Source organism: Takifugu rubripes, chromosome 16 (assembly GCF_901000725.2).
Source record: "Takifugu rubripes chromosome 16, fTakRub1.2, whole genome shotgun sequence".
NCBI classification, from domain to species: domain Eukaryota; kingdom Metazoa; phylum Chordata; class Actinopteri; order Tetraodontiformes; family Tetraodontidae; genus Takifugu; species Takifugu rubripes.
In genome coordinates, this window is record NC_042300.1 from 10,792,770 (window position 1) to 10,819,200 (window position 26,431).

Genomic DNA, 26,431 nt, shown 5'->3' on the forward strand with positions numbered 1-26,431 from the left:
TTTGCACCCCGGATATTAACAGCCTTTGTTTTGCAATCATGCTGTAAAACTTTCATCACACCCCTTTTTCAGCACATAAATTGCTTGCAACAATGTAGCGTAACAAAGGTCTGCTGTGGAGCTCGGCTGCATGTGCGGCTTTATTGCTACGCGTTTCCTTCCAAGGTCGTCCCAGTCGGCCCCTCCGCTGGCCGCCCCTCCGAGCTGCACAGGGTCCCTGCTGAGCAGCTCTCCTTGGTTCTCTCATGTCTCCAGCTGCTGTCTGCTTTGTGTCCTGCTCAGGGCCTTTCTTGACAGGCTAAAAAAAAACCCTCCGATGATATCAATGGAGCGCCGACGCTGCCAATCAAATGAGCTGTTTTTCCATTTCGAGGAGCCTGGTGAAGTTTCTTTCATGATGGAATCCAATGCTGATTAGGTTCTTTGAGAAAGTTTGTGCTGATGTGAAAAACATAATAATCCTCCTCAAATATAAGGTTCCAGACTGAAAAAGAGCATCTTTCATTATTAATATGTGCACAACAGACTTATCAGGGCTGCTTATTGGACTGTTTCCTTTTCTGTTCCTGCCCTCCTCCTCAGGCACCATCACCGTTTGAAACCTCTTATATACCACCCCCCCCACCCCCACCACAAATATTAGCCAGCCTGGATGTGTTTTGTCCTCATAAAAGCTGCCCCAGTCCTCTATTTTCTTTAAACTCTTCTCCATCTCCGACGAGCAGAAAGGCTTGAGATTCCCTCCCAGTGAGGGCTGGGAGAGACACCAGCGACCCCTGTGACCTTGATCAGCAATAAAAGGCAGTTACAGAAGATGGATGGACGGTTGGATAGACACGTTTTCATTGCTAACTGCCCAATGAAGCGGTTAGCGATTGTTAAAAAAAATTGACAGGCCAACGGTCACCGTTGACCTGTCAAGACTTAATGAAGGAACTGAAAAAGAGAAAGGCAAAAAGAGCCCCCCCTACAGGTGATAAACATCCAACACACGTCAGAGGATCTGACCCCGACCCCTGTTCAGCCAGTGAATCCAGCCGCGTTATTGTTGCTTCTTCCTGTGGTTCCGTGTGGTCGGAGCAAACTTCTTTGTGTGTCTGGTGTGTATTCTGCCATAAATGGAAAACTGGAAAACTGCAAAAACACAATGGACCTTTTTTAATCCTGCCTTTATCTTTGATCCATCTCCAGGTCACAATCCTCTAAACCTCTGTCCGTAGAGGTGTGTGTTCTCTTCCCTGTGTAGTTTTCTGGTTTCTTTCCTGCACCGATGATGAATTATGGCTGTTCCTGATCCGGAGTTCCTGATCCAGAGTTTTTCCTGAAGATTGTTCATCACAAAAGGAGGCAAAGGAGAACCAGAAAGAGTTAATGCCAAGTCTACTTCCAGAGTCTAAACTCTGTCTCCTCTGTCCTTGAAAACCTGCACAGAACTGCACGTTTGTGCTTCCAGACTCAAACCATAAAGGGACCAGTGAGGGACAGAGGCAGCGCCATCAACATTGCTGTTAAGTACTAATAGATGACCACGCTGTGGCTCCGGGGGATCATTAAGCTTCAATCTGCAGCTCCGTCCTCTTCACCCCACAACCCACCTGTCTGCCAAGCTGGGCCCTGTAATCATGAAGTGATAACGCTGTAATCAGACAGCCCACTGCCCCACAGAGGGGGGTGGGTGGGGGTGGGGGGCAGCTCGCAATAAAAGTGATTAAATCCCCTTGAAGCACAAATCTAGAGGCAGCTCAGAAACCGTGAGATTCGACCCTACACTTATTTGATTCCTTAACTTAAGGGCTCAGAAATGAGTGAGGTGACTTTTTGCTCCATTTTTAAGCTGATGTTTGCACTTGTGTTCGCTGGGGTACACAAGGGTTAGTATCAGCCCTCCAGCTCACACAGATCTGCAGCTCCTCCAGAGTCCTGAAGCAGCCTTTTCTTTGCCTTTTATAGAGGAGCTAAGATTTAAATTCACAGCAGCAGAGAATTCAAACATTCATCTGAGTGTTTTGCACGGAGGGAGGCGTCCCAGGAGGGATCGGGAGTGTCTCCCTCTGATTTCTGTCTTTTTTAATGAACTTTAACACTGCAGCCTGCCCTACCAGAGGCTGCACAAGTGTTATTGATCCACTGTAGATTGCTGTGTGGAAACAGAGACGGGAACAGAGGGGCTTTCCCGTCGTTGCCGAACCAAAACAGACACAGGAAGGGCTCCCAACTGCTCAAACAGCTTGTAGTCGTTGCGCTCTGCTGTGGTGACGGTGCCGTTCGGGGCTCCTCGTCATTGGGGTTTGTATTGTTTTGTCACTTGCAAAAGAAGCAGGAGGTCATTATTTTCATCTTTCTTCTGTCTGAGGAGAGAATGTTGAGAATGGCGGCAGGTCGTCGCTGACAACAGAGTCACATCACAGAACCCTGCCTGCGATGACCCGGAGAGCTGAGGGATCCTGTGACAGCAGCGTGACATTATTCTGACAGCCACGGAGGGAAAAAGTTGGGTGGAAACTTTTGGAAATCAAAGCTCTGCTCAACCTTCTCTTGCAACAAATGATGTGGGAAAAGATGGTGTGTGCAGCAGAGAGCACAAAAACAAAGATAACAAGCTGTTTGGTTGTCTTTTCCGAGTTGCAGGTTTTATGTTCTGAGTTGTCATTGACACACTGCTGTTGTCTCTTTGTGAATATCCGGAATGAAGATGGTTCTGAGGGTTCTCTCTCTGGTTGCCTCCCACGGTCCGAAGTAGGCGTCGATGGCCTCAGGACTGGTTTGAGAACAAACTCTGTAATCCCCGTGGGACTTATCCTCCCTGAATAAAACATTTCAGAGGCTATTTATAGTCGTTGCATTGTTTGGACAGTGGAAACGTCTCCAAAGGGAGCAAGTGTCCCACTCAAACGATATGAAAAGCAGCTGCGAGGAGGAAAACGTGCCATCAAAAAGGCAGAAATGTGGCGTCATCATCAGACATCTGCAGAACATGCCTCCTGCTCTGATGCCGTTCGCTCTGCTTGAACTGTCCTTTCTTTCTTGTCTTCTTCTGCAGATTGAGGAGATTGTTACTCTCATCCAGGATGAGACTGAAGGTGTCCCCATCAGGACTGTGAAAAGCTTCATGACTAAAATCCCCAGTGTCGTTACAGGTAAGACCTCCCCCTCAACCTTTTCCCCGCCGTTGTACCCAGCTGCCGGGCCCGACAGACCACCCAACATGCTCCACAAACAGGAAGTGTCACATTTAAACTGGTAAAAATTGATGCATCCGAATCAAAAGATGTTCCAAATGTTGTTTGGTTAGCCAGACGCATGTGAGGATGCAGAGAAAAGCCACCAAGCACCGCTGCTGAAGCACGTATTGCTAGCCGCCTGCTGGGTTCTTGTCACCGCGTCGCTGCTGATTGATCCTCCCTATACTTCTGAGCAAACACAGGCACACACACACACACACACACACAAATCCTTTGTCATTCGAGGAATAGGAACACAGATATATTCAGGAAGCAAACATGGCTACTCGTGTACGAAGTTGCAGGTTCATGCTTCAGGATGACCAGAATGTATCATTGATATGTGATTACTAATAACTGAATAAAATAACATAAAATAATAGGCAGTAGCAACTTATTGATTCCCGACTGCTCTAAATGTCAGAAAGAAGGTCAACATAAGTGTTTGGGGGGAAAAAAACAGAGAACTCAACAAAGCAGAACCCTCCTACTGCCAGGGTGCCCGTAGGCAAGACAATCAACCCCCGACAGGCACAGCTCACACTGGAGAAGGGGTGTGTGTGTGTGTGTGTGTGTGTGCGTGCGTGTGTGTGTGTGTGTATGAATAAGTGTGACAGCCTTTGTTACTCAGATCTTTGTATTTAAATCACTTTGAATGGACAGAGCAGCAGTGGATGAGTGGAGCCCAGGCCATTAACTTTCTCTTCCTCTCACGTTTGCATTTATGGGAAAAAAAGGGCATTTTCCCAATATGCCATAAGCAAAGTACATCAATAAACACAATTACTCCTGCAGTGGACGGATGCGGCTGGAACGCTGGCAGCTGAGTGGTGAGAGTGAGGAAGCTAATGAATGATGACAGATTAAACGCCGCCTCCCTGGGGACTTGACAGAAGGAAGCCCAGATGAGCTGATACCCTATCCCCGCCGTGAAAGCTCTCAGCATGTTATAGCAACATAAAATATTGTCCCACCTCTAAATATTCTGAGCGTTAAGTGGTGGTGTGATGCTGTAGGCGAGCTACACAGCGGGTGTTGATGCTGAACAGTTTCAACCACATTTTCTAACATTCCCTTTAATAGGAGGCCGCGGAATTGATGCTCTTTTGGAAATTGTGTTCCCAGGTGCGGATATTGTTCAGTGGTTGATGAAGAATCTGTCTATTGAGGATCCAGGTACGTTTCTTCACACAGCGTGAACGGCCGTTAAAAAGAAATGATCGTCAACAACAACGACCATTTCCATCTTCTCATCAGCAACAGTAGTCCTGTGATGAGGCTTTTTTTATTTATTTTTATTTTTTTCAAAACGAGGCGGGAGCGCTCTGGTGGAGCTCCGCACATCTTAGGTCAGTGCAGATTTCTCTGAATCTGCGATAACCATCAGAACCTTTAGCCGCGTCGGCTGGTCTGGGATGTGAGGGAGGCGTAGCTGAGGTGATATTCAGCAGGATGCCGCCTCATATTTCATCCCCGCTGGGATCTGTTCTCTCCACAGCTGAGGCCATGCACATCGGCAGCCTGATAGCCGCCCAGGGGTACTTCTTCCCTATTTCAGATCACGTCCTCACCCTCAAAGATGATGGCGCCTTCTATCGTTTTCAGGTGAGCAGGCGATGAGCTGGCAGGTATCCAGACATCCGCAATCCTGTTTTCAAAGGGTCGAGACGGTGACACGGAATTTATGTCTCTCCCAGTCTTGACATTTGTTCAAAAATTCTCCAACTCTTTGGTCTCGACCTGCAAAGAGGAGTTTTCCCTCTGGGGCCCAGGATGCTGTCTTATCAGGCTAAACCGGCGAAATGGGCCCCATCAGCATCCGCCACTGTTCACAAACACCGTTTGTGTTTAACCCTTGCGTGGTGTTCGGGTCTGTGGGACCCATTTTCACTTTTTATTAAAAGAAAAATGATAAAATTAATTAATTAAAACCTTGCTTCACTTGTAAATTTGTTTCCACTCATATCTTGATTCTAATTGATTTTCTTTATTATGTTTTAAATAATAAGTTATAAATGTGACCTAACAAAGGTAAAGGGCAAATATTAACCATATATATTGTTTATACTGCTTGTAATTGGGTTAAGGTAAACATCTGTTCAGTATTTTAACATGAAACTGTTTGATTGTGAAGCATTAAAAGCCACAAAATGCAACTTGTCCATCAGAGCCACAAACGCTGGCTGAGTAACAACAATATGAACATTACACAAGGGTTAAGTTAGAAAGAAAGCTGGTCTCTTAATTTTACGCGCTATGCGGCGCGATCCACACATTTTTTTTGGTCCCCAGATAAATATGAAAATTGCTGCTTTGAAACAGCTCCACCTAATCCCCTTGCTGCTGCTGCACACGGAGCCCATCAGGGTTCATCTTTCATGAAGACCCCAATCATTTCCTGAAGATTACGCTTTCTATCGCCAACTTACATGACAAGAATCTTGATCTGGAGCATAGAACCAGACCGTTCTCTTCTTCTGCAGCGTTGTTTTTGGATCCTGGGATCCAATTAAAAGTGATCGGTGATCTGCTGAAATATTCATCGAGCTAACAAGGGAAACAGATCCCCATTGGGGGGTGGGGGGGAAGAGGCCTGACAGAAAGACAAAGTGTAGTTGAGCATTCCCTGGAATTATCAGGGGACATGAAAGGAAAGCAGGCAGATATTTTACCCACTTACACTCCTCAGAGATGAGACGGTGGAGATGAAATCCGAGATTCATTATGCAAGTCTGTTTTATCTGAATTAAATAGAGGAAAAAAGGGTTTTCATATTCATCACCCGGGAGCAGCCGGGGCAACATTAGAATCCTCTTCCTCCTCACTGAGATTTGGTGGAAGACTGAGTCTCCACCGCCGTCGGAGGAGCGGTTTAATTAAACCAGACAGCGGTGCACGCCACCAAAGTCTGACCTCGGGTCTCCCCCAATTCGCAGTGAAGCGGTGACAGGAAGGAAGCGGTGAAGGAGGAGCGTTGCTGTTTACCGAAACAGCAACGCTCCATGAAGATAATCAGCATTCATTTGCATTTCATTTCCCAGACAAATTAATTGCAAAACAAAGAGGAAAACAGACCAGGAAACACAGAACAATTAGCATCATGTAAACCCCCCCCAACAACAAAATACGAGCTTAATTCCATCATTCAGCAGCAGTAATAAAGAAAAAGACTGGCAGCATCTGCTGGTTTTATAGCTCTTCTTCCCTTTTTTAATTGTAATCTTTGCATCTGTTTATTTATTGGTTCATTCATCACACACCCCTGCAGCATCCCAGGACGCCCCCTTACTGCCCGATAAAGTTTCAGGAGCCAGCTGTTCTGAGCCCACTCAGCGGCCATGAGCATAAAACTCTCATGACTGCTCTGAGTGGTGTGAGGTGATCACGCTCAGCTCTGACCCAGAACAAGGACGGCGGCCTGCTGGAGGTCGTCCTCTCTGTAGGAAAGTTCCGAGAGCGCCGCTGCCCCGTGTGAGGGACGCTCGCTATTTTTTACTTTGCCTGCTTCATGAAAATCTCTTCTTGTTCCGTTTTCCTGCCAGGCACCATATTTCTGGCCTTCCCACTGCTGGGAACCAGAGAACACCGACTACGGTAAGAGCCTTGAAGTAAATCGTTGACATTTTGACATAATCCTCTTTACCCAGAATCTTTGGACATTTGTGTCCAATATTTCTATATTATGCTGGGTAAAATACCTCCGATGTTCCCCAAAAGAGAAAGATACACACCTGGGATAGTCTCGAAAACAGAGCCTTTAAGTTTCACCTTTTTTTTTTTTGATACACATTTTTAGTACAAATTGACAATATCGTAAAGCAGACTTTTTTCCAAATTAAAAACTTGTCAAGGAGAGCTTTTACCACATAAACTGTCTTTGACTGATTTAATTTACTGACTAATCTGGACCTCTGGGGGCGGCTGTAAAGTTTGACACACCTGGATTTAAATAAAACACCCCGTTGCTCGGATGGGGGGTGGCCAGGAATAGTGGAGCCACGACGAAACCCGTCCACTTCCTGTCTGTGCGTCCTGTCACACACATCAGTGTTTTTTCCTCCCTTCACCAGCTCGCCGTAAAACCTCTGAAACTGACGGTGCAGGTCAGGCAAGGGGAAGCGAGGGGGGTTTTATCGGCGATGGGGGATTCACAGATGGGTGGATGAATGGAGGTGCAGAACAGGTTTACTGATAAATCCCTGTTTTCCATCGTCCCTGTGTCCCACTCAGCCATCTACCTGTGCAAGAGGACCATGCAGAACAAAACCAGGCTGGACCTGGCGGATTATGAGGCGGTGAGTGCCGGACTCTGATATATCTGTATTGATCTGTGTGTCAAGCCTGACGCAAGGAGACGCAGCACTGTGTAAAGGTCACATCTCTGTCTCACTGTGTGCGTGTGTGTGTGTCAGAGAGAGAATGATGGCAAATATTTCTCCACCATTTTTGCCCTTTTTGACCACACTGCATCTCCGTCCCACCAGGAAAACCTGGCCAGGCTGCAGAGAGCCTTTGCTAGGAAGTGGGAGTTCATCTACATGCAGGCTGAGGCCCAGGTCAAGTGAGTCAGCCCTGCTGCCATGGCAACACGCACTACACAGAAACTACACAGCACAGGTCACACACACACCTCAGATAAACAATGCAGGCGCCGCCCACTGTGACCCCTCCATCCCGAGTGGTGATTATTCCCAACACACTGGGCTGAAATGCAATTTCCCACAATTCCATGAGCTGTGGGGGCAGCTGAGGTCGAGTGTTCTGTGATGGTCGGGTGACACGACGCTACAGTGATGAATGTGACGCTGCTACACACAGAGACAGATGTATGATGCAGCGACGGAAGCTGCCAAACTTATTGGAGTTGATTGAATAATGAAAGATTTATTACACCATGAATGTCGTTTTCGGCCTTTTGTCAGACAAATGCTCCTCTTGCAGGGGCACTATACATCAAATATATTAAATACAGAGAAATAAAGCAGAAATTAAAAAAAGAAGATATTAAAGTTTGACTAGATTTCATTAGTTGCGTGAGTCATCAAGCGAAGCCTCTTCATCCGACAGAGAGGTCGCCGGGTCAGGTCTGAGCGGCGCTGTGGTTTAACGCTAATTGACGGCTCCCTAATCTCCTAAATTCCTGCCGTCTCATCCTTCCACCCCGGTTAAACTGCGCTGATGACAGCAAAGCTGCTGCAGTTCTCACAGCAGCTTATCTCACCCGCAGGATCGACAGGAAGAAAGATAAAACCGAGAGGAAGATCCTGGACAGCCAGGAGAGAGCCTTCTGGGACGTCCACAGGCCTGTGGTGAGCCGTCCACACGCACCCCCTCTGCCTCACCCCGCCAGTGCACCCAGAGACTGTGGGAACCATCTAAGATGTGTAATCTGCTCTCTTTTCTCAAGCCTGGATGTGTGAACACAACAGAGATGGATATCAGAAAATGTAGACGCATGAAGAACCCTCACAGAGTCAAAAAGGTAAACGCCCCACCAACTGCCACGGCGGCGTGCCGCGCGCTCGTAACGGGAAAATGACGGTTGTCTGTTACGTCCCTTGCTTCTCCTGTGGTGGCCCTCGAATGGCCCAGTCAGTGTACAGTGTAGCAGAGGAGGGGCCGCAATCTCAGAGCCCGGTGCACACACCCTCGCATCAGTGCAGGAAAGACACCAAGGAGGACGTGGAGAAGGAGGTAGAAACCAGAGCCGCCGCGTCCGTATTTGTTGCTAACGCTGGTTAGAGTCCTCACACAGACTCTTCTCCTCCCTCAGATCTTCTTCCTGAACGCCCAGCTCGATCGCCACTGCCTGAAAATGTCCAAAGTTGCCGAAAGGTAAAGCAGACGAGCCCCGTTATGAAGAGCCTGTGGGATCTTTATCTTTTTTAATCTCTTCGCTCTGTTAGAATGAGAGACTTCCTGTCTCCTCGCTGTCTCAGCTGGTCAATAATCGATCCAAAGCGCTCTCCTCTCGCTCCCCTGCTGCTTCTCATGCGGCAGAGCTCGTTCGAGTTGGAGCCTCTGACACCTCTGAATGGACGTTGGTTTGGGACGTAATATGAGTGGCAGGGCTTCCCTCAGAGGGGAGCAGAGATCACCGCTAGCTGCTCTGTGTTTCTTTACCCTCCTGGCGCCACAGTTAATGATGCCAGCAGGGAGAAACGTTGCATAACACACTGCAGCGCTCTGCAGCTTCTCATTAGTGCAGATGTTTACACCTTTTCCACGTTTGGCTTCCATCACTGAGCGCCGAACCATTTAAAGTAATACTGGTTTTGAACCAGTACAGTCTAACCCCAGAACTGCTCTCTAAGTGTATAATAAGTGTTGTTCTACATTCAGTTTGATCAGCTCTGATGTTTTAGGCAGAAAATCCATTCGATCACCTCAACTGGGGTGTCATTAATGCTTGTTTGTGTGTGTGTGCTCTTATATTTACTATGTAACGAGGACCACAAAACACGTTTCATCTACAAAGTAAGACTTTGAAAGTGACAAGTCGTCCGGTTCTTACAGCTTCAGTTGTATGTTTGAGGGTTAAGATTTGGTTTTAAAGGTAAACTTGGGGTTTAGGTCAGTGTTAGGGTGAAAGACGTGTCTTTGAAAGTCCTCGCAATGATATCAGTACAAACATCTGTGTGTGTGTGTGTGTGTGTGTGTGTGTGTGAGGGCCTGAGTGTGGATTGAGCGTCCCTTCCTGATCAAGTGCTATTGATCTCCTCAACAGGCTAAAATGTGTCTGTGACTCTCCTGATCATCCCCGTCTTTGTCTGTGTGTCAGTCTGATCAGCTACACCGAGCAGTACATAGAGTACGACCCGTTTGTGACAACGCCTGAACTGTCCAATCCGTGGCTCAGCGATGACCCCTCGCTCTGGGACCTGGAGGCCAGGTACCGACGCAGAAACTTCGGTCTCCTCACCGTCTGGTCACCCATGTCAGGCAGTGCCGACAATAAAACACACTCAATTTGCATCTTGGACTTTCTGCTTCTGCACTGAAGGGATGTTAAATGCTGCCGAATGACATTTATCATTTTTTGCTGCTTCACTTTGGGGTCTGGCGCTTTGAGAAGTCTGATAAATGCCATTTGATGTGACCTCCCCTTTCATTTTCATTAGCTGTTTTGCTAGTTTTGTTGCGTTATCTCTGGCTAAAGTGGCTCCAGGCTTCGTTATCTGCTGTCGACCACTGACTGGACCCTGCTGCAAGCATCCCCAGCAGCCTTTGATACTTTTTAAAATGGAAATATTTCCTGTCTCAACTACAGATTCAGCTCATTTGACCACATCTGCCACAAAGATTTGACAATATAAAATTAAATAAATCTTAAAATCCTCTCATACAAATCCTGGCACATTTAAATCCTCAAGGCAGGCTTCATCGACATGTTTTTACTGAGTTTCTCCCCCCACACTTCCTAGTAAAGAGCCCAGCCAGCAGCGAGTAAAGAAGTGGGGCTTTTCTCTGGAGGAGGCCCTGAAGGACCCAGCGGGACAGGAGCTTTTCCTCAAGTTCCTGGAGTCAGAGTTCAGCTCGGAAAACCTGCGGTGAGCCCACGAGAAGCAGGAAGGATCCTGGGAGAGGTGTCAGAAAGACCAGGAGAAGTTTTACATCCATCATCCATGAAACTAATATTTCCTTTTACATCCTTATATATACATTTATATTTTACTCGCTGACATTTGACTTTGGTGAAACTTTAAAGCTGCTCTGCAGCAGGAGTCTGAAAATAACAGAGCTTTCTTTGGCTTCACTGCCGCTCCAGCCCACCAGCTCAACCCACTGCCGCTGCATTAACAGCCAAAAAGTGAAAGTTTTAAAAGGGATTGGCTATGAAAACAGCCCGCTGTCATTTCCAAACCCCCTAAAAGTCTTCTATTGTCATTGAGTTCCCAAAGATTTGCACTCTGATGGGACCAAAATGACCTTCAGATGACACCATCCCCGCTGTCAGTCAGTGGAAACCCACGCTCTGCTTCTCCTGTCAGGGTTCCCATTAAATAGGGATCCATTTCCTGTTTAGATTCAGGTCAGGTTGGAGCCTGCAGTCATCTCTCAGGTTCTGCTCCTACATGTAAGATAAACACTTACACGCTTTCAGACACATCCAGGCCTCCAGCATCAACGATAATATCACAGCCAGCAAACAGCAGCAGCCGCAACGGCAGCATAATCACAACTGTCGGCACCGCAGGTGGCGGCGTGTAGCTGTTAGCTGTCACTACCGCCTCTACTGGCCATAATCGGTACTACATGTATAATAGCTGCGCACTGACCTGTCGACCTTTGACCCCACTGACCCGCTCTCCTCCCCATATCAGCCTGGTTCTGCTCAAGGCTTCAAGGGGAGTTTTTTCTCGCCACTGTGGTTTGCTGGGGGCCAGGTCCTGGGATTCTGTAACACACCTAGAGACAATTTTTGTACACTAACATGAACTGAATTGATATAGAGCTTGTTTTTTTTAATGTTTTAAACACTTTATATATTTTCCTCCACAATTTATGTATAAATGCTAAAATTATGGATGATGGATGGATGGATGATGGATGTGTAGCTTCCGTTCTAACCAACAACAGTGATTGCTTTACACGTGGCTCCTGCTTGGTGCTGCAGTTTCTGGTTGGCGGTCCAGGACCTGAAGAGAATGCCCCAGCACGATGTGACGCAGAGGGTGGAGGACATCTGGGCCGAGTTCCTGGCTGAGGGAGCGCCCAGCCCCATCAATCTGGACTCCCACAGCTACGAGCGCACCAGTCAGAACCTGAAGGACCCCGGGCGGTACAGCTACGAGGACGCTCAGGTCGGCACCAAGCCGTTTACCTGCTCGCATTTATCCCGATAAACAGCATTCCTCTGTCAGATCAGTGTCGAGCCTTTTTAAATGAATCGATCTCACTCGTCATTTCTTCTCCTTCTTCAGGACCACATCTATAAACTGATGAAAAGCGACAGCTATGCACGCTTCCTGCGCTCGAACGTGTACCAGGACCTGCTGATGGCCAGGAAGAAAGTAAGGCTGGCGGCCCGGCGCCGGGCTGCTCGCTTCCTGCTCACTTCCTCCACTCCTTCATCCGATTTAACGCAGTCATGACAGTGAACGTGATCTCGCTGGTTTAACGTGGCCACAACAACAAATTGCTTTAACTTCTACGAACAAGCGAGCGGGTAAATGCCACCTCCAGCTGAAGGTGCCTCTGACCTTCTCTCCTTTTCCTTTGCAGCCTGAAACAGAGCAGGGTCGACGCACCTCGCTGGAGAAGTTCACTCGCAGCGTGGTGAGCGTGATTATTGACCAGTCCCAACCTTCGGTATTACAGGATAGATTACAGGATTTTCCCTCCACATCACTTTTCAGACTTTGAAAAGTCTTAAAGTACCCACCACCTAACCCAATAAAGGCCATCCCCCCCCACTAAATATCCACTAGACTTAAAAGGTAAAAAACAACAACACACAACTATGGAGAAAGATGATCATTCAATTATGTAACAAAAGCAGCGATCAAAAATCTAAAATAAAAATATGACGATCACAAAAATGGACGTGTTTCTTGTGCACGTCCGCTGTTAAAATGCACTTTAATTCATTATTTCCCCCCAAACAATGAATCATGTGTGTTGTGTAACTGGCAGAATCTGGATCTTTAAGCCTGACATATGCAATATATCTTCACCTCTCCAGGGAAAGACGGGCAAACGTCTGACGGGCCTCATGCAGTCGTCCTGACCAGGCCTGGACTGACACGGAGGAAGGCCCAGAAGAACCTTTCACCAGTGGCAAAGATGTGGAAGAAGCCTCCAGGGAGGAGGGTGAGGAGCCAATACTGCCATTCTGGACCACCAGCAGGTCTGGATCACCTCAGAGGGACTGACATCATGCAATAAGTCACCAGGCCTGACCTCAGGACGGCGCTGTCTGTGTCCATACAAACTCCTTCTCATCACACCCAGAAGCCTGGACGTGCAGGCGCGGTTCTCTCCTCTCACCCGTGTTAATGTGGTGGCTGGTGTGACGTCAACGTGGAATGCTTGAATGCAAATGAGACTTAGATTACCGCTGTAGCTGTCTGTTTTAATCTCAGATCATTCACCAGGATATTAAAGGGAACAGTAGAAATGGACTCTGATCAGTCTTCTGAGGTTACTCTTCCTCTGATCAGCCTGCTGAGATGGCCCGTGTGTGTCCATCAGGGATTCTGTTCCTTAAAATGTATCTTTACACTTACGATATTTATTATATATTCTGTTTTAATTTGATTATGGACATGTTATTCTGCTGGAACAGCACTGCTTCGCCGTAGTTAGTAGTTCCAACAGGTTAAAAAGAACTAATTGATGTTTAAATCAGCAGCAGCTGTTTAAAAGAAAAAAGTCTTAAGCATGTACAGAGCTCTGCTCTTTTATTCATTTATTTAACTTCGGGGGGAAGACTAAATTCATATTCCTTGTGTATTTTAAGGCAGTTGGAGATTTGCAGGTGTACAAGATGGCGACAGAAATGAGGATGAGGGGTTCTGTCCTTCATTACATTCCACTTCAGATGGACCTCGCAATATTCTTCACCTCGTGTAAAGAGCCTAATAAAAAGAGAATGCAAAGACAAAAACGGCATTATTTGTGTCACACATGCGCGCCACCGGAAGTGAGCAAAAGTGTGGTGACACGTCACTCTCTAGAGCATCAGGAAGGCAGGTGCAGGTGAGTGAACCCGGGACCGCGCAGGCTCCTCCTGGCTTTATAAGGAGCTGTGGCGCCATCTAGTGGGGCTTACGTGTAATGCAGGTGAGGATTAAGGTCGTTTGCAGTTTTTAAAACGGTCCAAAATAAGTTATAGTTTAACATGGAGATGGTCTTCACTCAGAGGTTTATTTCCAACACCACAGCCATCGTTAAACACGTGACATCAACCAGAGTATATTCCAGCCACACTGTGCAGAACACCCAGTGAAACAATGTCCTACAGAAGCCTTGTACCTTCAGTTTTAACCGTTCTGAGTTGTGAAGGGACCCACAGCCCCTGTGAGATTGGTTTAGTAGTAAATCATAGCTAACAGTATTTAATGGAATGTTAAAGAAGTACAGCACCCAAAAAGAGTCCTTTAAAGATCTGTGGATTTGTGTAGTCATCAAACATCAACAGGTTAGAAAACAAGGCAGGAAATTATTAGTCTGTCACAAACTTTAAATATGTAAAAGTGGATGGATGCAATTCAGAATATTAAAGCTTCCTTAACCATTTTATAGGAAACAAGGTTTATGAAGGACGGATGCTGACAGTTCTCAGGGGAAAAAACTCATTTCAAAAGGTTACATACACAGTAAAAATCATCCGTATCCTCACAAACTCAACGCAACTCATAACATCACCGAATCTGCAGTAATTTGATCACATTAATGTTAATAGCTGTTTCAATTTGGCTGTAAAAGTAAAACTGTCACAACATTTTTTCCCCCCCAAAACAACCTTTCAACTAAGCTGAAGTGTGAATGTTTTTGCCGACTCACTGTTAAGCATTAATTAATGGGATTAGCATTAGCGGTGGAAACGGCTGTTGGAGCTGCTGCGATGTGCATGAGTCCTACAGTCGAATGCCAACCGATCCCGCGTGAGACGACCGAACGGTTAAATGTGAGAGGGGGTTTGAGGATGAGGATGAGAGGAGACTCTCGGACTGGATGAAGTGACCTGACTTTACGCTGCAGCTCTTTGGCGACATGCTGTATGAATAACAGCAGAAAGGTGGCGCAAGTTAGGCGGCTGCGGCCGGACAGGAGAGCGGCTGCACTCCTCTGATCTCCAGGGCCTTGTTGAAGTGCACGTCCATGGTCTTTGAAGCTTTGGTGATCTTCAGGTTCTTCAAACAGCCTCTGAAGGATCTGCTGGTGGTGAGGGCCGCCTGGTGGACTCCAGCTGAGGGAGAAAGCAGGAACACGCAGAAACGGACATCAATATGTACAACGTGGAAGCGCTGCTATCTTCACGGGCGTGCGTGAGGCCGCCGTCCTACCGGGGTATCCGCCCACGTAGATGGGGTCATTGGTGTCGCATGTGTTGGAACGTGCGTTGGGGCTCTCGGCCTGGCTCTGCTGCCCGTCCACCACCAGCTCCACCTTGTGGCGAAGCTTCTTAGCGACCACGGTGTGCCAGCCGCCGTCGCAGAAGCCCCCGCCGACGGGCGCGTGCGCCGCCGTGATCCGCCCGGCTCCGTTGTCCACGTGGAACAGCAGCTGTTGGAGGAGACGCAGTTTGAATGAGCGCATTTGGACCAAGTGCTTGTCCTGCATTTTAAATTAAAACTCCTGCTCCTTTTACTGCTAGATCGAGATCACTGAATATTATGGGATGTCACGTACCTTGCCGCCGGCGATCTCTATCCCCAGTCCATCTCTGGCTTGGTTACTGACGGCAACGATCACCCCATTGGTTCTGCTGGTTCGGAACTCGAATGCGATGGACACGTCCAGACCCACTCTGTAGGAGGAGACTGTAAACGGAGCAGACGGTTCTGAGTGTTTTCCAACGCAGGCTAATCCAGCCCATCCGGAGCTTTTAATCACCTGCTTTCAGGAATCCGGTCCCATCGAAATAAGTTCCCCGCCTCCATCGCCTCGAAGCAACTTCCCACCATGTGTCGGGAAGTGGGCGTGGCCATGTTCAAGTTAAAATCTTCGGGGACTGACTCAGAGCGACCTGCAAGGACATTGATCCATCAATCCACCCAGTCACTGAGGCTGATGTGAAGAGGTGTGTGACAGCGGTGTGACACCTGTAGTAGGAGATCGAGTGCTCACGGGGCCTCCCATCACCCTGACGTTTCTCACACATCCATTGATACTGTAGAGAATCTACATCAGAGGACCAGAACGAGACGCTCAGAATGAAAAGTCCTTATGCTAATGTTTATAACTGTGAGCCTGTTACCGGTCCTATTCTCTTGGTAGTGTAGTTCTGAGGTAATCCACCAATGTACAGCATTCCCACCACATCGAGGAGGTCAGCCTGAGTTAAAGAAAACAACAACAACTGTTGTTAGAATACATCGAGCACATCAATCCCTGCTAAGCTAAACTAGCCCTGAGTTAATGATTCAGTCAGGAGAGGTCCCGCACTTTCTTTGGGCTCATCATCTGTTTAGCGTATCGCCCATCCACTTGGAGAACAGCTCTCTGTTTGTTCCGATTGACACGGATCTGCGGGATTAAAGAGGAGAGAGCCGTCGTCAGTGAGCTGGAGCAGGCGGCACGCTGGCATTGATCAGAAGAACAAGGACGCAGTCGGCAACGTGCTGTCACCTTGTGCCAGTTTCCATCATTGATAGAGTACGGGACGCAGCCTGAAATGTTTCCATGTCCCAAATCATAACCCAGACAAGCTTGTCCATCTTTGATCTGGGGACAGAAATAACGTTTCTGTGTTGACATTGATGGCAGGAAATGAACGGCACAGCGGTGAAACACTAAAATAAGTGAACACTGGACTTGATCTTTCTCCTAAATGATTTATGCTTGTGCACTGAGAGAGTGGGAGCTCTTCTCCTGGTGCGAAGGACTAATGTTTAGGATAAACTGCAAGGCCGTGATACCTGTAAGGAAACGAAATCAGCATGGTTGATTCGGGCCATGTAGAGGAGGAGACCAGAATCCTCCTTTGTCCTCAGTTCAAACTCCAGAATTAGCCTTGGGGACACAAACATAAATCGGGAGCTTTCAACATCTACAGTCCAAGCGATTAAGATGAATGTAATGAATCTGTTAGATTGAAATCACAGTTTGAATTCTGCATACTTCTCTCTGACTTTGCCATCGTCAAAAGCAAAGCTCATGTGGCTGTTCCTGGTCAGGCCGAACTGATAGGCATTCTGGAGCACCGGCGGGGCCACCGCTGATGCACACGCGTCCTGCAGATTGGACACCGAGTGTCAGTTAGCCTGACAGTCTTTTCAGTATTCTGCTCCTGTTGCCTCCTGCCAACAGTGACCTTAACACCTGAGCACAACAATCCCACTAACAGGGTTTCGGCTCCAGCTGTATACTTGTATTTATGTCCCTGAGTGAATCAAGAATCTACAGTGATTTCAGACATAATATCACAACCGTGTGTTCATAAAAAGCTTCATGTGTATGTAGTGATTTTGTCGTGATTTTGTGAGTTTTGACAGCTTTCCACATGCTGCTCTCACCCTGAAAAAGGGCAGACATCATGTGGACCTTTGGAGTGTAGTACCAACAGTGGCCAGATGGTGTCGGTGTTGCGATTCAACCGAACCCCGCAGTCTTCCGTCTTCATCCCGAATCGTGAGACCTCTTTGCTCTTCGCCGTTACTCATCATCCACCCTCCTTCCTTTCTCTTGCCATCCTTATGTCCCTCTGATGTCCCTCCTCTGCACCCTGTTGCCTTTCGGGCTTTTGTCTGTAAACTAAAGCACTTCTGAGTCTCCTTGTTTCCGCCTACTCTCTCAAAACGACTCACTGTTTCCTCATCGTCCTTATGCTCCCCCAATAAGTAAAACCTCCCACACTGTTTAAAAGTCCGAACAGACTATAAAAGGTTCATGTGATCATGATTAAATCCACTGAATTGGAAGCATTTTTGGAATAAAATTAAAAAACCCAGACTGCAGCAAAGACAAAATGATGTGCACGGGTCCATGAAGGATTTTCATGAACCAATCAAAACACATTTCACCTTGTAAATGATCAAACTCATCCCTGGCTGTCTTGCTCTACATACGCTTCATCCTGAATGTGATTAGAAAGAACTTTCCCTTCACTTATAGTATCATCCGTCTGTCAGAGACTCATTGGTATAATGGGGAGATTTATTTATTTTATTTCATTTTTTGCAGGATGCGTTCTGGGTTATAAAATACTCCAGAGCATAAAAGTTCCAGAGTGTTCTCTGATGGTGAACAAGCAAGACACCATATGTGCCCAGGCTTGACATCGCCTGACACCTTCATAGGCACCTCCATAAGCACAGAGAGAATAATAAAGTGTGTGTGTTCCAAAGTAACACCTAGGAGTAGTCAGCTAATTTCTGTTCTTTTAACCCACTATGTAGACTACTAAACCAGCAAAATGTGGCTTGTCAAGCCTGTAAGTCCTCATCCTAGTGTTCTCAGTGTTAGATGGAAATTTACAGGTGCCTTTTAATTGGATTTTGTAAATCACGCAGGACACACGAAACATCATTAATCTCAGCCGAGCTCATGACTGTGGCTCAGCTTTATAAGAGCTGGATGCAGGATGACCCCACCACCACCAGGTGGCGCCACTCCAGTTTAACTCCTGCGCAATTAAGGAAGCGGCGACACGTTTTTAACCCTTATTTTATGTCAAAGTGAGTAAACACACGATTATTAGCTGTATATTTGGTTTTTTGTGTTGCCCAGTTCAACTGTTGGGTCACTCACTTCCGCCTCTAGCAGACAGATTTTCCATCCTTTGTCACCTGTTTCCTTCACCAACTTCTGCTGCTTCTCCCATCTTTTCTCCTCCCTCCTCTTCCTCCCTCCATCCTCTGGATATCTCCCAGGTTAAATAAAGCTGCTGTTCCTCCAGAGTCAGGGGGACGGGAGCGCCCGAGCATGTCCTAATCTCTCCTCCCCTCTTGTTCCCTTTCAAGTGGAGACATTCCCCACACCTTGACCTTGCTTTGTTGCCGCATGACACTCACCTCTTATCGCACGTCGTCCTCATATCTGCTCCTCCTCAACCTCCCTCCTCTGTCTCTTTTTCAGTCTCTCCCTATCTAACAAAAGGGATATGTCACCTTCTCAAAGGCTTTTCTTCCCTTTTCCCTTCATTCCACTCCTCCATCTTTCCATTAAGCCAACAAAAGGCAGCCACCGCTCTCTTCAGAAGGACTCTCCCCCCTCTTTCCTCCTCCAAGGCTGTACCTTTTCTCTGTGCTCACATTGCTCAGCTCTGCTTTTTCTATTCTCTTTCATCCTCCTCTCTTTTTAACCTCTTTCACTCATCCCCTCTGCTTCTTTCCATTATGGCAACAATAGGAAGACGCGCTTCCCTTCACAAAGGCTGGTCGCTGGGTGGAGGTCACACGGGCAGGATCAGAAGTCATTCAGATGGGATTTTGCTCACAGGGAGTGTGTGTTTGTGCGTGTGTGTGTGTGTGTGTGTGTGTGTGTGTGTGTGTGAGTGCGTAGGCCATGGAGGTGTCTGCTGACAAAAGTGTTATTTTAACTTCACAACCTTCAGACTGTTGTTTTCAATCAGCCAAAAAGAAATCTTAAGCGAGTGTGCATCACGTGTGTGTACCGTGTCAGCGGTGGGCTTCTGTTCTGAGGTGGTCGCGGCTGCAGCGGTGGGTGTGGCAGCAGGTGCAGGGGGCGTGGCTACCTGCAATTCAGCAGCAGGTATCAGCAGCAGCCCGCAAGCCAGCACGTTTGAGAGATTGAAGGAAGCAGGCAGTGCAACAACAGCTACAGACACGCAACGAAGTCATGAACACTGAGGTCCAGAGACCACAGTGGAGTAAAAATGCTTCCTGTTCCCTGTCAGGTCGTGTCAGATATCGTTTTGGTTGAAATCCCTGGATTAAAGCTGACAATCGTGCTGAGTAAATTAAACATTTTACACATTGGAGGGCGTAAACACTCTAAATGGTTACTTAGAGACATGACATAGTACAATAAAAGCAACTGAAAAATGCCGTGGCTAATTTCTCTGTGGCTCGCTGAGGCCTGCAGAGTTTCCCTGAGCTTATTCTGCTGCTAAACTGGTGCTCACAGCCTTAAGGATCACAAGAACAGAATGTGTTGTGACAGATAAGAAGAGAACAAAAGGCCTCTTGATTCAAGCACATGTTGAGACCGTTGCCTCATGTCCAACTTCAGGCAACGTTCCCTGTCCAAAACCATCCTTCTGTCCCAAAACATGAACATATGGATAATAACATAACATATCTACTTATAAGGTAATTTTACCTGCTCTTATTACAAATGTATTCTCGGAGTCCTGAAATAAATAAAATACACAACAAAGCACTCAATGCAGAAGCTGTATTAAAATGCAGAATGCAATTTGAAGAGCGATGGCTTCTGGCAGCCTGGAGATTATTATATATCATAAAGCAGAGAAACATGTAGCCCGTAAAACAACCAGTTTAGCATCATTCCTTTAGTTGTGACTAGTGATCAGTGATCAAAGTCACATGTCTCCAGGAGCAGCTGTACACACAGGAAGATGTGTGGCGTCTTTTAAGAGGTGTATTGGAGCTGGTAAATGCATATCTGATAAGTGCTAATTGCTGTAGGGCACAAAATTAATGTATGAAATAGATTTCCCCCACTCAGAGGTAAAGGACATGAATTATTCCCAGCCTTACAACCTGGTAGTCTAGCAACTAAATGCTAGCTCAATGTCCTGTCTCATGAGGACTCATAAACCATAAATGGCATGCACAGTTAGCCTAGCATAGCGCTGTAGCTCCACACAGCATGACAGGCTGCCAGAGGGGTATTTAGTGGCTCGAGGCTAAAGGGACTATAAAGATTTCAACGAGCCGTACGACTGCTGTGTGAGGAAGTAATAAGCTAACACTGCAAGGCTATGGATGAGCGGGTAAAAGTAAACACAAGCATATGGTGTGCACCGGTGTGCGTGCACGTGGATGCTGGCAGAAGTTGCATGAAATCTCTAATCTGTGTGCATGTGTGTGCGTGCTTGCGCGGGTTCCAACACTTATTTAGCCACTTACAGCAGGAGGAACTGGAACTGGTGAAGGATCCAGCGGCTTCACCTCCTCTTTTCCCTTCCCGCTCTCGTCCTCCTCATCCGGCAGCAGCGGTGGAAGGGGAGGAGGTGGAGCGAGGTTGGGACACTGGCCGATTTCAGCATTCTCAAAGGACACAGGCTGGGAGAAATCTGAGAGACTGCCACAGAGACCAGGAAAGAGGACATTTAAAATGGCTTCAGCGGCTTGATATGCCATGTGTGACAATGTATTTAAGCCCAAACTGAATGAGTGGGTACCAGCAGGCCTCACTCAGAACCATGAAATCTATTTTATCAATATATCCAACAGCACCCGTGGAGGAAGAATTTCAACGGTCGGGGTTGTTAGGTGATTGAAGGGAGTCACACAAATAAACAGAGAAAGATGAGATGGGTGTGATTTGAGTTATGAGTACGTTTATGATGTTGGACAGCTCTATTACTGCTGTTCAGGCAGAATGACACGGTGGCTTTATCTTCATCATCCTAACATCACTGCCGTTATGACCTCCAGCAGTCACATTATTAACCAGGCTTTGACCCAGCTCTTTAGGAGGTCACGCCGGACCCCTTGTTCCTGCTGAGAAGGCGCTCTCCTAATGAGACACACTTGATGCCCAACAACAGTCTTTCTTTTTTATGAATCCTAATTTGCAAGTATCAGATCTGTCCTTCAGGACTGAGGATTAACCACAGGAAATGTGTGATTTACGCCGTACCGAGCATAAATATGAAACCCTTTATGAGTGTGACACTTCTAGATTCCATTTCTTTGAATGGCATCTGAGGGTCTTTTTGGAGGAGCCTACTGAGGGGTGGAAATACACCCATGGAAGGTGTGTTTCCAAAGTGACACTTTAGACTCATCCCTCATTATAACCTCTCGAATGGATGTAAGTTGAATTTCCAGTACGTACATGGTGTTGATCATCAGGTTCCATATACATCCCTGGAAGGGCACATTGACTCTGTTGGAGGTCTGCTCCACTTCTGCAGGAATACCACCGAGGAAAATTCGGTGCAGGTTCACGGGCTGGTCGTTGGGAAGTGCGGTCTCCCTCTTGGCCTCCTCGTCCACCTGAACAGCAAAAGACCTGAGACGGACAAAAACCCCATCCTGGGGTCTGAACGCGTTGTGCGACTTTGTAGGAGACACATTAAACAGGCGCACAACCTGCCAGGAAGCCTCTCTATACGCAGCGAGTGTTCTCGTCCATCGTTCAGGACCCCCTGGTCGGGTCGCCTGACCACGCGGCGCGGGCTGTGGCTGCCCGTGAACATCAGGACCTCCAGACCACCTTTGTTCAGCATCACGGAGAGGAAGGGCTTCAGGAAGAGGGGAAAGAGGTGATGAAACGAAGACGTGGAGGTGGATGAACGTCAGGAAACGTGCAGCAGAACATGACAAATCCATGACGGCTGGAGTGGGCTCGCGTTATATGAACACAAAGGTTTTCTTCAAGGATGAGATAAATAAAGAAATACATTTCATCCTTAAAGGTCTTCAGGCCGACACATGCAGGGAACTGTGATTAAAAGACATTTCACAACACAAGAATGTATTTGTAAGAATTGTAAGAATTTCAGAACCCGAATTGGTTCATTGAAAGCAGAAAGAAAAAAAAAATCTCAGTGTCAAAGGTCACCAGAGTTCATTCGTCATTAATGTGGACTAAAATACACGATGAGTGGACCAGAGTAACATTAATTCACTGGCTAAAAAAGTAGAATCATTTGATTAATCTGTGCTGTTATCAGCACATTAATATGTTTTTAGCTCGACCAAATCAATCAATCTTATAAATAAATTTTTTTTAGAAGAGACAAGGATGGAAAAGAAGGACAAATGGACTGATATGAACTGAAGGGAGAAGACAAACAGAAGGGAGGGGCGGCGGGGGGATTAAAGAACAGAGAAAAACCAAAGGGGAAAGAGGGTGATGAGCTGGGAGGGATGCAGGGCTATATAGAGAGAAATTGGAGGGAAATAAGAGAAGTGGAGAGCAGCGGGGAAAGGATAACAAGAGATGAGAGGAGCAGAGAGGAGAGGATAATAGGGCGAAGAGATGAGAGGGCAGAGAGCAAAACAGCCAGCGAGATAGAGACGGGGAGGGGGAGAAGGAGGGAGACAGAGGGAGACGGACAGAGGTGCAGAGAGCAGCCGTGCCGGGTCAGGCTAATTTGAATTTTAATTCACTGTGTGCCAGAGGGCGAAGTGGGAGACAATTTACCACCTGAAAATGGAATTTCAATTTGAGGTCGGGGACAAATTGAACTGAGATGTAGCTACAACATGCCTCTCCCCACGCTGTCATGCGCGCACGCACGCACACACACACACACACACACACACACACACACACACACACACACACACACACACACACACAGGCTATACGGAGGTAGACACAGAAAGGTATCACACATGACAATTCCCACGTGAATAAACGGGAAGAAAACAGGCGCACGTACGAGCCAGCTACGACATTACTGCCCCCCCACCCCGCACACACCTATTAGCTGTCATCACATCCTGTATATACATATAAACTTCAAAAGATTTGATATATTAAGGCTCTAGGCATGTGCTCGTGCCTGCGTGTGTGTGTGTGTATTTGTGTGTGCAGGTGTTAAAACTAGCTTTTTTCATGTTTCGTTAAAAAAAAATCAGAAGAAAATCAGAATGAATCAATTTCATTGTTCCTTCCCGGCCAAACACTTTGGAACGAGCAGGAACCGACCATTTGGGCTTCAGCGTTCTGCATTTCCACCGTTGGGGGATCGTTTCAATCAGCAGTGCGGAAAAACCTTCAGTCCTTAAATCACCTCGAAATAAGAATCCAAATATATTAGTCTAAGACGTCCACCTGCATAACTAAAGTGCTGCTGAAACTCTTTTCTATTTTCCAAGTCAGACGGAATGGAGGCGATCTGGTGGATCAAGTGGCTTTCTGCTGAGATTATCCAGCATAATGAACACATTAGCCAAGTGAGCTCAGATTACAGAGAGCCTTTCAACACACGGAGAGAAAGAAAACCAGAGCAGCCAAATCATGTTGAACGAGAGTCACAGTTCAAATGAGCTTCTCATCACAGCGTTCAACACCAGGGTCCATGATTGCTCCTCAGTACAGAACAAAGCTTGTATAATGATTAAATATGTATTAAAATTCCTTATTGTTCTTTAGCTTCCCCTCTATTTCCATACACTCGTCTCCCTGTATGTCGCTCCTCTCTGTGACCACTCGTTCCACATAACTTTTATTTATCTCTTCTTGCCAGTGCTGGTCTCTGCCCCCCTCCTTCCTTTCAACTCTAAGCCTCCCCCACTATCCCTCCATCCTTTGTCTCCTGTCCTCTTCCCTTTTTAAAATGTCCATTAGTCAAGGCCACGTTGAGTTGATGGTGTTTTTAACCTCGTTTAACCTTTCTATCTCCCTCCGCCTCTCTGTTACACACACACACACACACACACTCGCACACACACACACACACACACACACACACACACACACACACACACACACACACACACACACACACACAGATGGAACTGCAAAGAGATTTAAAAAGGCAAACAAACATGTTAAAACTGTATGTTTTTAAATGCCTTAATATCCCAAAACTTTTAAATAGTCTAAACAATGATGATAATTATGATGGTGTGTGTGTGTGTGTGTGTGTGCGTGTGTGTGTGTGTGTGTGTACAATGTTTGGGGGTGTAAGACAACCTAATTTGTATAGAAGCTGACAGAAGCAAATCTGATTAGTATGCACTCATGAAAGCATCATTTACTTGTAGAGGGAAGGCGCCTGAGTGTGTGTTTCGGGAGGACGTGTGTGTGTTTGCACAGTCAGCTACAGTAAAAGCTAAGACAGCAACTATCTGCGTGTGCATCTTAGAAGGGACATTTCCATCAGTGGGGGCCTTAAATAAAGGACAATCCAATTAGCTCAGATGCCTTCAAATGCAAATCTCCTTAATATGCACTTGGAGGCAGCGTTTGCTTACTCAGAGCGGCCGTGAGCTGCAGGATTTTGGGATTGGGTTTGCTCACCTCTCCAGATTGCCTTCGCCTCCTCTTGTTACTCAAGATGCTGGAGCTCCTCGTCTGTTACGGGGGAAATGAATGGTTTGATACTCCTCCACAGGACTGATGGGTGCCGAGGGTTTATTGCGCACAAACCTGCTGCTCGACTGGTGGCGCTCCACCGACTGCCAGTAATATGGTGCCCGTGTCTTCCAGGGTGCTGAACGACAAGCTGATCTCTGTGCCAACGCTCAGCAACAGGCCGCTCAGCTCCACGTACCCGGGTTTAGAGAAACTGACGGTGTAAAGATTCTGCAAGGGTAAAAAGTTGGATGTCGTCTCAAACAGCCTCAATAGGATGAATGAAAGAGTAAAAATGGAAGGGATGTTGTCGAAGGCAAAGACTGTAAACTTTTATATCGAGTGTAAAATTCCCCTGGTGAATTCAAGGCCCTCACAAGATTCAGCTTTCAAAGATATAAAGGCTATTAAACATCTTCCGCATCTCCTAATTCTGACAGTGGGCGTAAATTGAATAAGAGCACACACACACCCACACACACACACACAACCTACCTGCATAGCGACCGTCATGAAAAATAATGAAAACAAGTACAGATAAAGAAAAGACCTTCCCTCACACACTCGACGCAGGGCTTTCGCCATCATTTCTTTCCTGTGAACGCTGAACATTGCTGCGTGTGTGTAAACAACAGTGTGTAGGACGCCGGCCTTCGAAATGCCAGCATAGAAAATAGTAAAAAGCCTGATTGTACAGTAGGAGCAAAAGTTGATGAATGCACGGAGAAATGTGATGGCCTATGTGACGGAAAAGACAGTTTCCTGTCAAAAAGGGTAATTAATTTTTTTTTTTTTTTTAATCGTTTCTTTGTTGAAAAAAGGTAAACATGATTTATTGAACACGTGAACGTTCCGGTGCGTCGGATCAAGAGCAGTGTAGCGCTTCACATTACATTTGAAGCAGGATTTTAATTAAGAGCATTTAAAGGAGAGGCTCTAAGCCTACTCTTACCTCTACATTACATCCTTTTGTGACCCCAGTATAATCTGAGCTGCTCAGGAGATTATATGGAGTCCTGGAGACTTCAATCTCCCGGAGACACCCGGCGTAGCGCTTCAGCGTGACCTCTGGCCTGGTGAGGGAGAGAGATGACTTCAGGAAAGAGCAGATCATGCTGAGAACAGGGCAGAACCCACAGAATTCCTGGTCTCTGAGCAGCATCACGGAACTTTAAAAGGCTGAATTGCCGCAGCAGCGCCGCTATTGCATCACGCGTCTGGAAGCAGAGCGACATCTGGATATTGTCAAGAATATTTGAACATGTTTGTCTGCAGCAAATGCACATTTCAGCTTGTTGATTTGCATAATATTTTGTTTAACAGCGCGACTCCAGAATGCTGAAATACTGCATGAACAG

General features: G+C 46.8%; 2 protein-coding genes across 2 annotated transcripts in view; one reads left to right on the forward strand and one right to left on the reverse strand.

Moving 5' to 3' along the window:
• LOC101061202 (regulator of G-protein signaling 6-like) overlaps positions 1-13,830 on the forward strand; it is a 38,623-nt gene extending 24,793 nt beyond the window's left edge. Inside the window, exons 3-18 of the mRNA XM_029849755.1 lie at positions 3,041-3,137; positions 4,347-4,397; positions 4,720-4,826; positions 6,764-6,815; positions 7,452-7,516; positions 7,706-7,782; positions 8,449-8,530; positions 8,629-8,703; positions 8,814-8,915; positions 8,995-9,056; positions 10,003-10,113; positions 10,646-10,771; positions 11,839-12,025; positions 12,146-12,235; positions 12,447-12,500; positions 12,907-13,830. Of these exons, the coding sequence (XP_029705615.1) occupies positions 3,041-3,137; positions 4,347-4,397; positions 4,720-4,826; positions 6,764-6,815; positions 7,452-7,516; positions 7,706-7,782; positions 8,449-8,530; positions 8,629-8,703; positions 8,814-8,915; positions 8,995-9,056; positions 10,003-10,113; positions 10,646-10,771; positions 11,839-12,025; positions 12,146-12,235; positions 12,447-12,500; positions 12,907-12,951 (1,383 nt within the window). The 3' untranslated portion in view covers positions 12,952-13,830. The remainder of the gene's footprint in view (positions 1-3,040; positions 3,138-4,346; positions 4,398-4,719; positions 4,827-6,763; positions 6,816-7,451; positions 7,517-7,705; positions 7,783-8,448; positions 8,531-8,628; positions 8,704-8,813; positions 8,916-8,994; positions 9,057-10,002; positions 10,114-10,645; positions 10,772-11,838; positions 12,026-12,145; positions 12,236-12,446; positions 12,501-12,906) is intronic.
• A 239-nt stretch (positions 13,831-14,069) lies between these two features.
• The window catches only part of lama2 (laminin, alpha 2), a 76,453-nt gene continuing 64,091 nt past the window's right edge, over positions 14,070-26,431 (reverse strand). The window contains 18 exon segments of the mRNA XM_029850012.1: positions 14,070-15,135; positions 15,233-15,452; positions 15,579-15,709; positions 15,783-15,813; positions 15,815-15,915; positions 15,992-16,070; positions 16,147-16,224; positions 16,335-16,415; positions 16,518-16,613; positions 16,808-16,901; positions 17,010-17,122; positions 19,504-19,584; positions 20,945-21,119; positions 21,879-22,055; positions 22,136-22,287; positions 25,020-25,073; positions 25,149-25,304; positions 26,026-26,146. Coding sequence (XP_029705872.1) covers positions 14,975-15,135; positions 15,233-15,452; positions 15,579-15,709; positions 15,783-15,813; positions 15,815-15,915; positions 15,992-16,070; positions 16,147-16,224; positions 16,335-16,415; positions 16,518-16,613; positions 16,808-16,901; positions 17,010-17,122; positions 19,504-19,584; positions 20,945-21,119; positions 21,879-22,055; positions 22,136-22,287; positions 25,020-25,073; positions 25,149-25,304; positions 26,026-26,146 — 2,101 coding nt within the window. The 3' untranslated portion in view covers positions 14,070-14,974.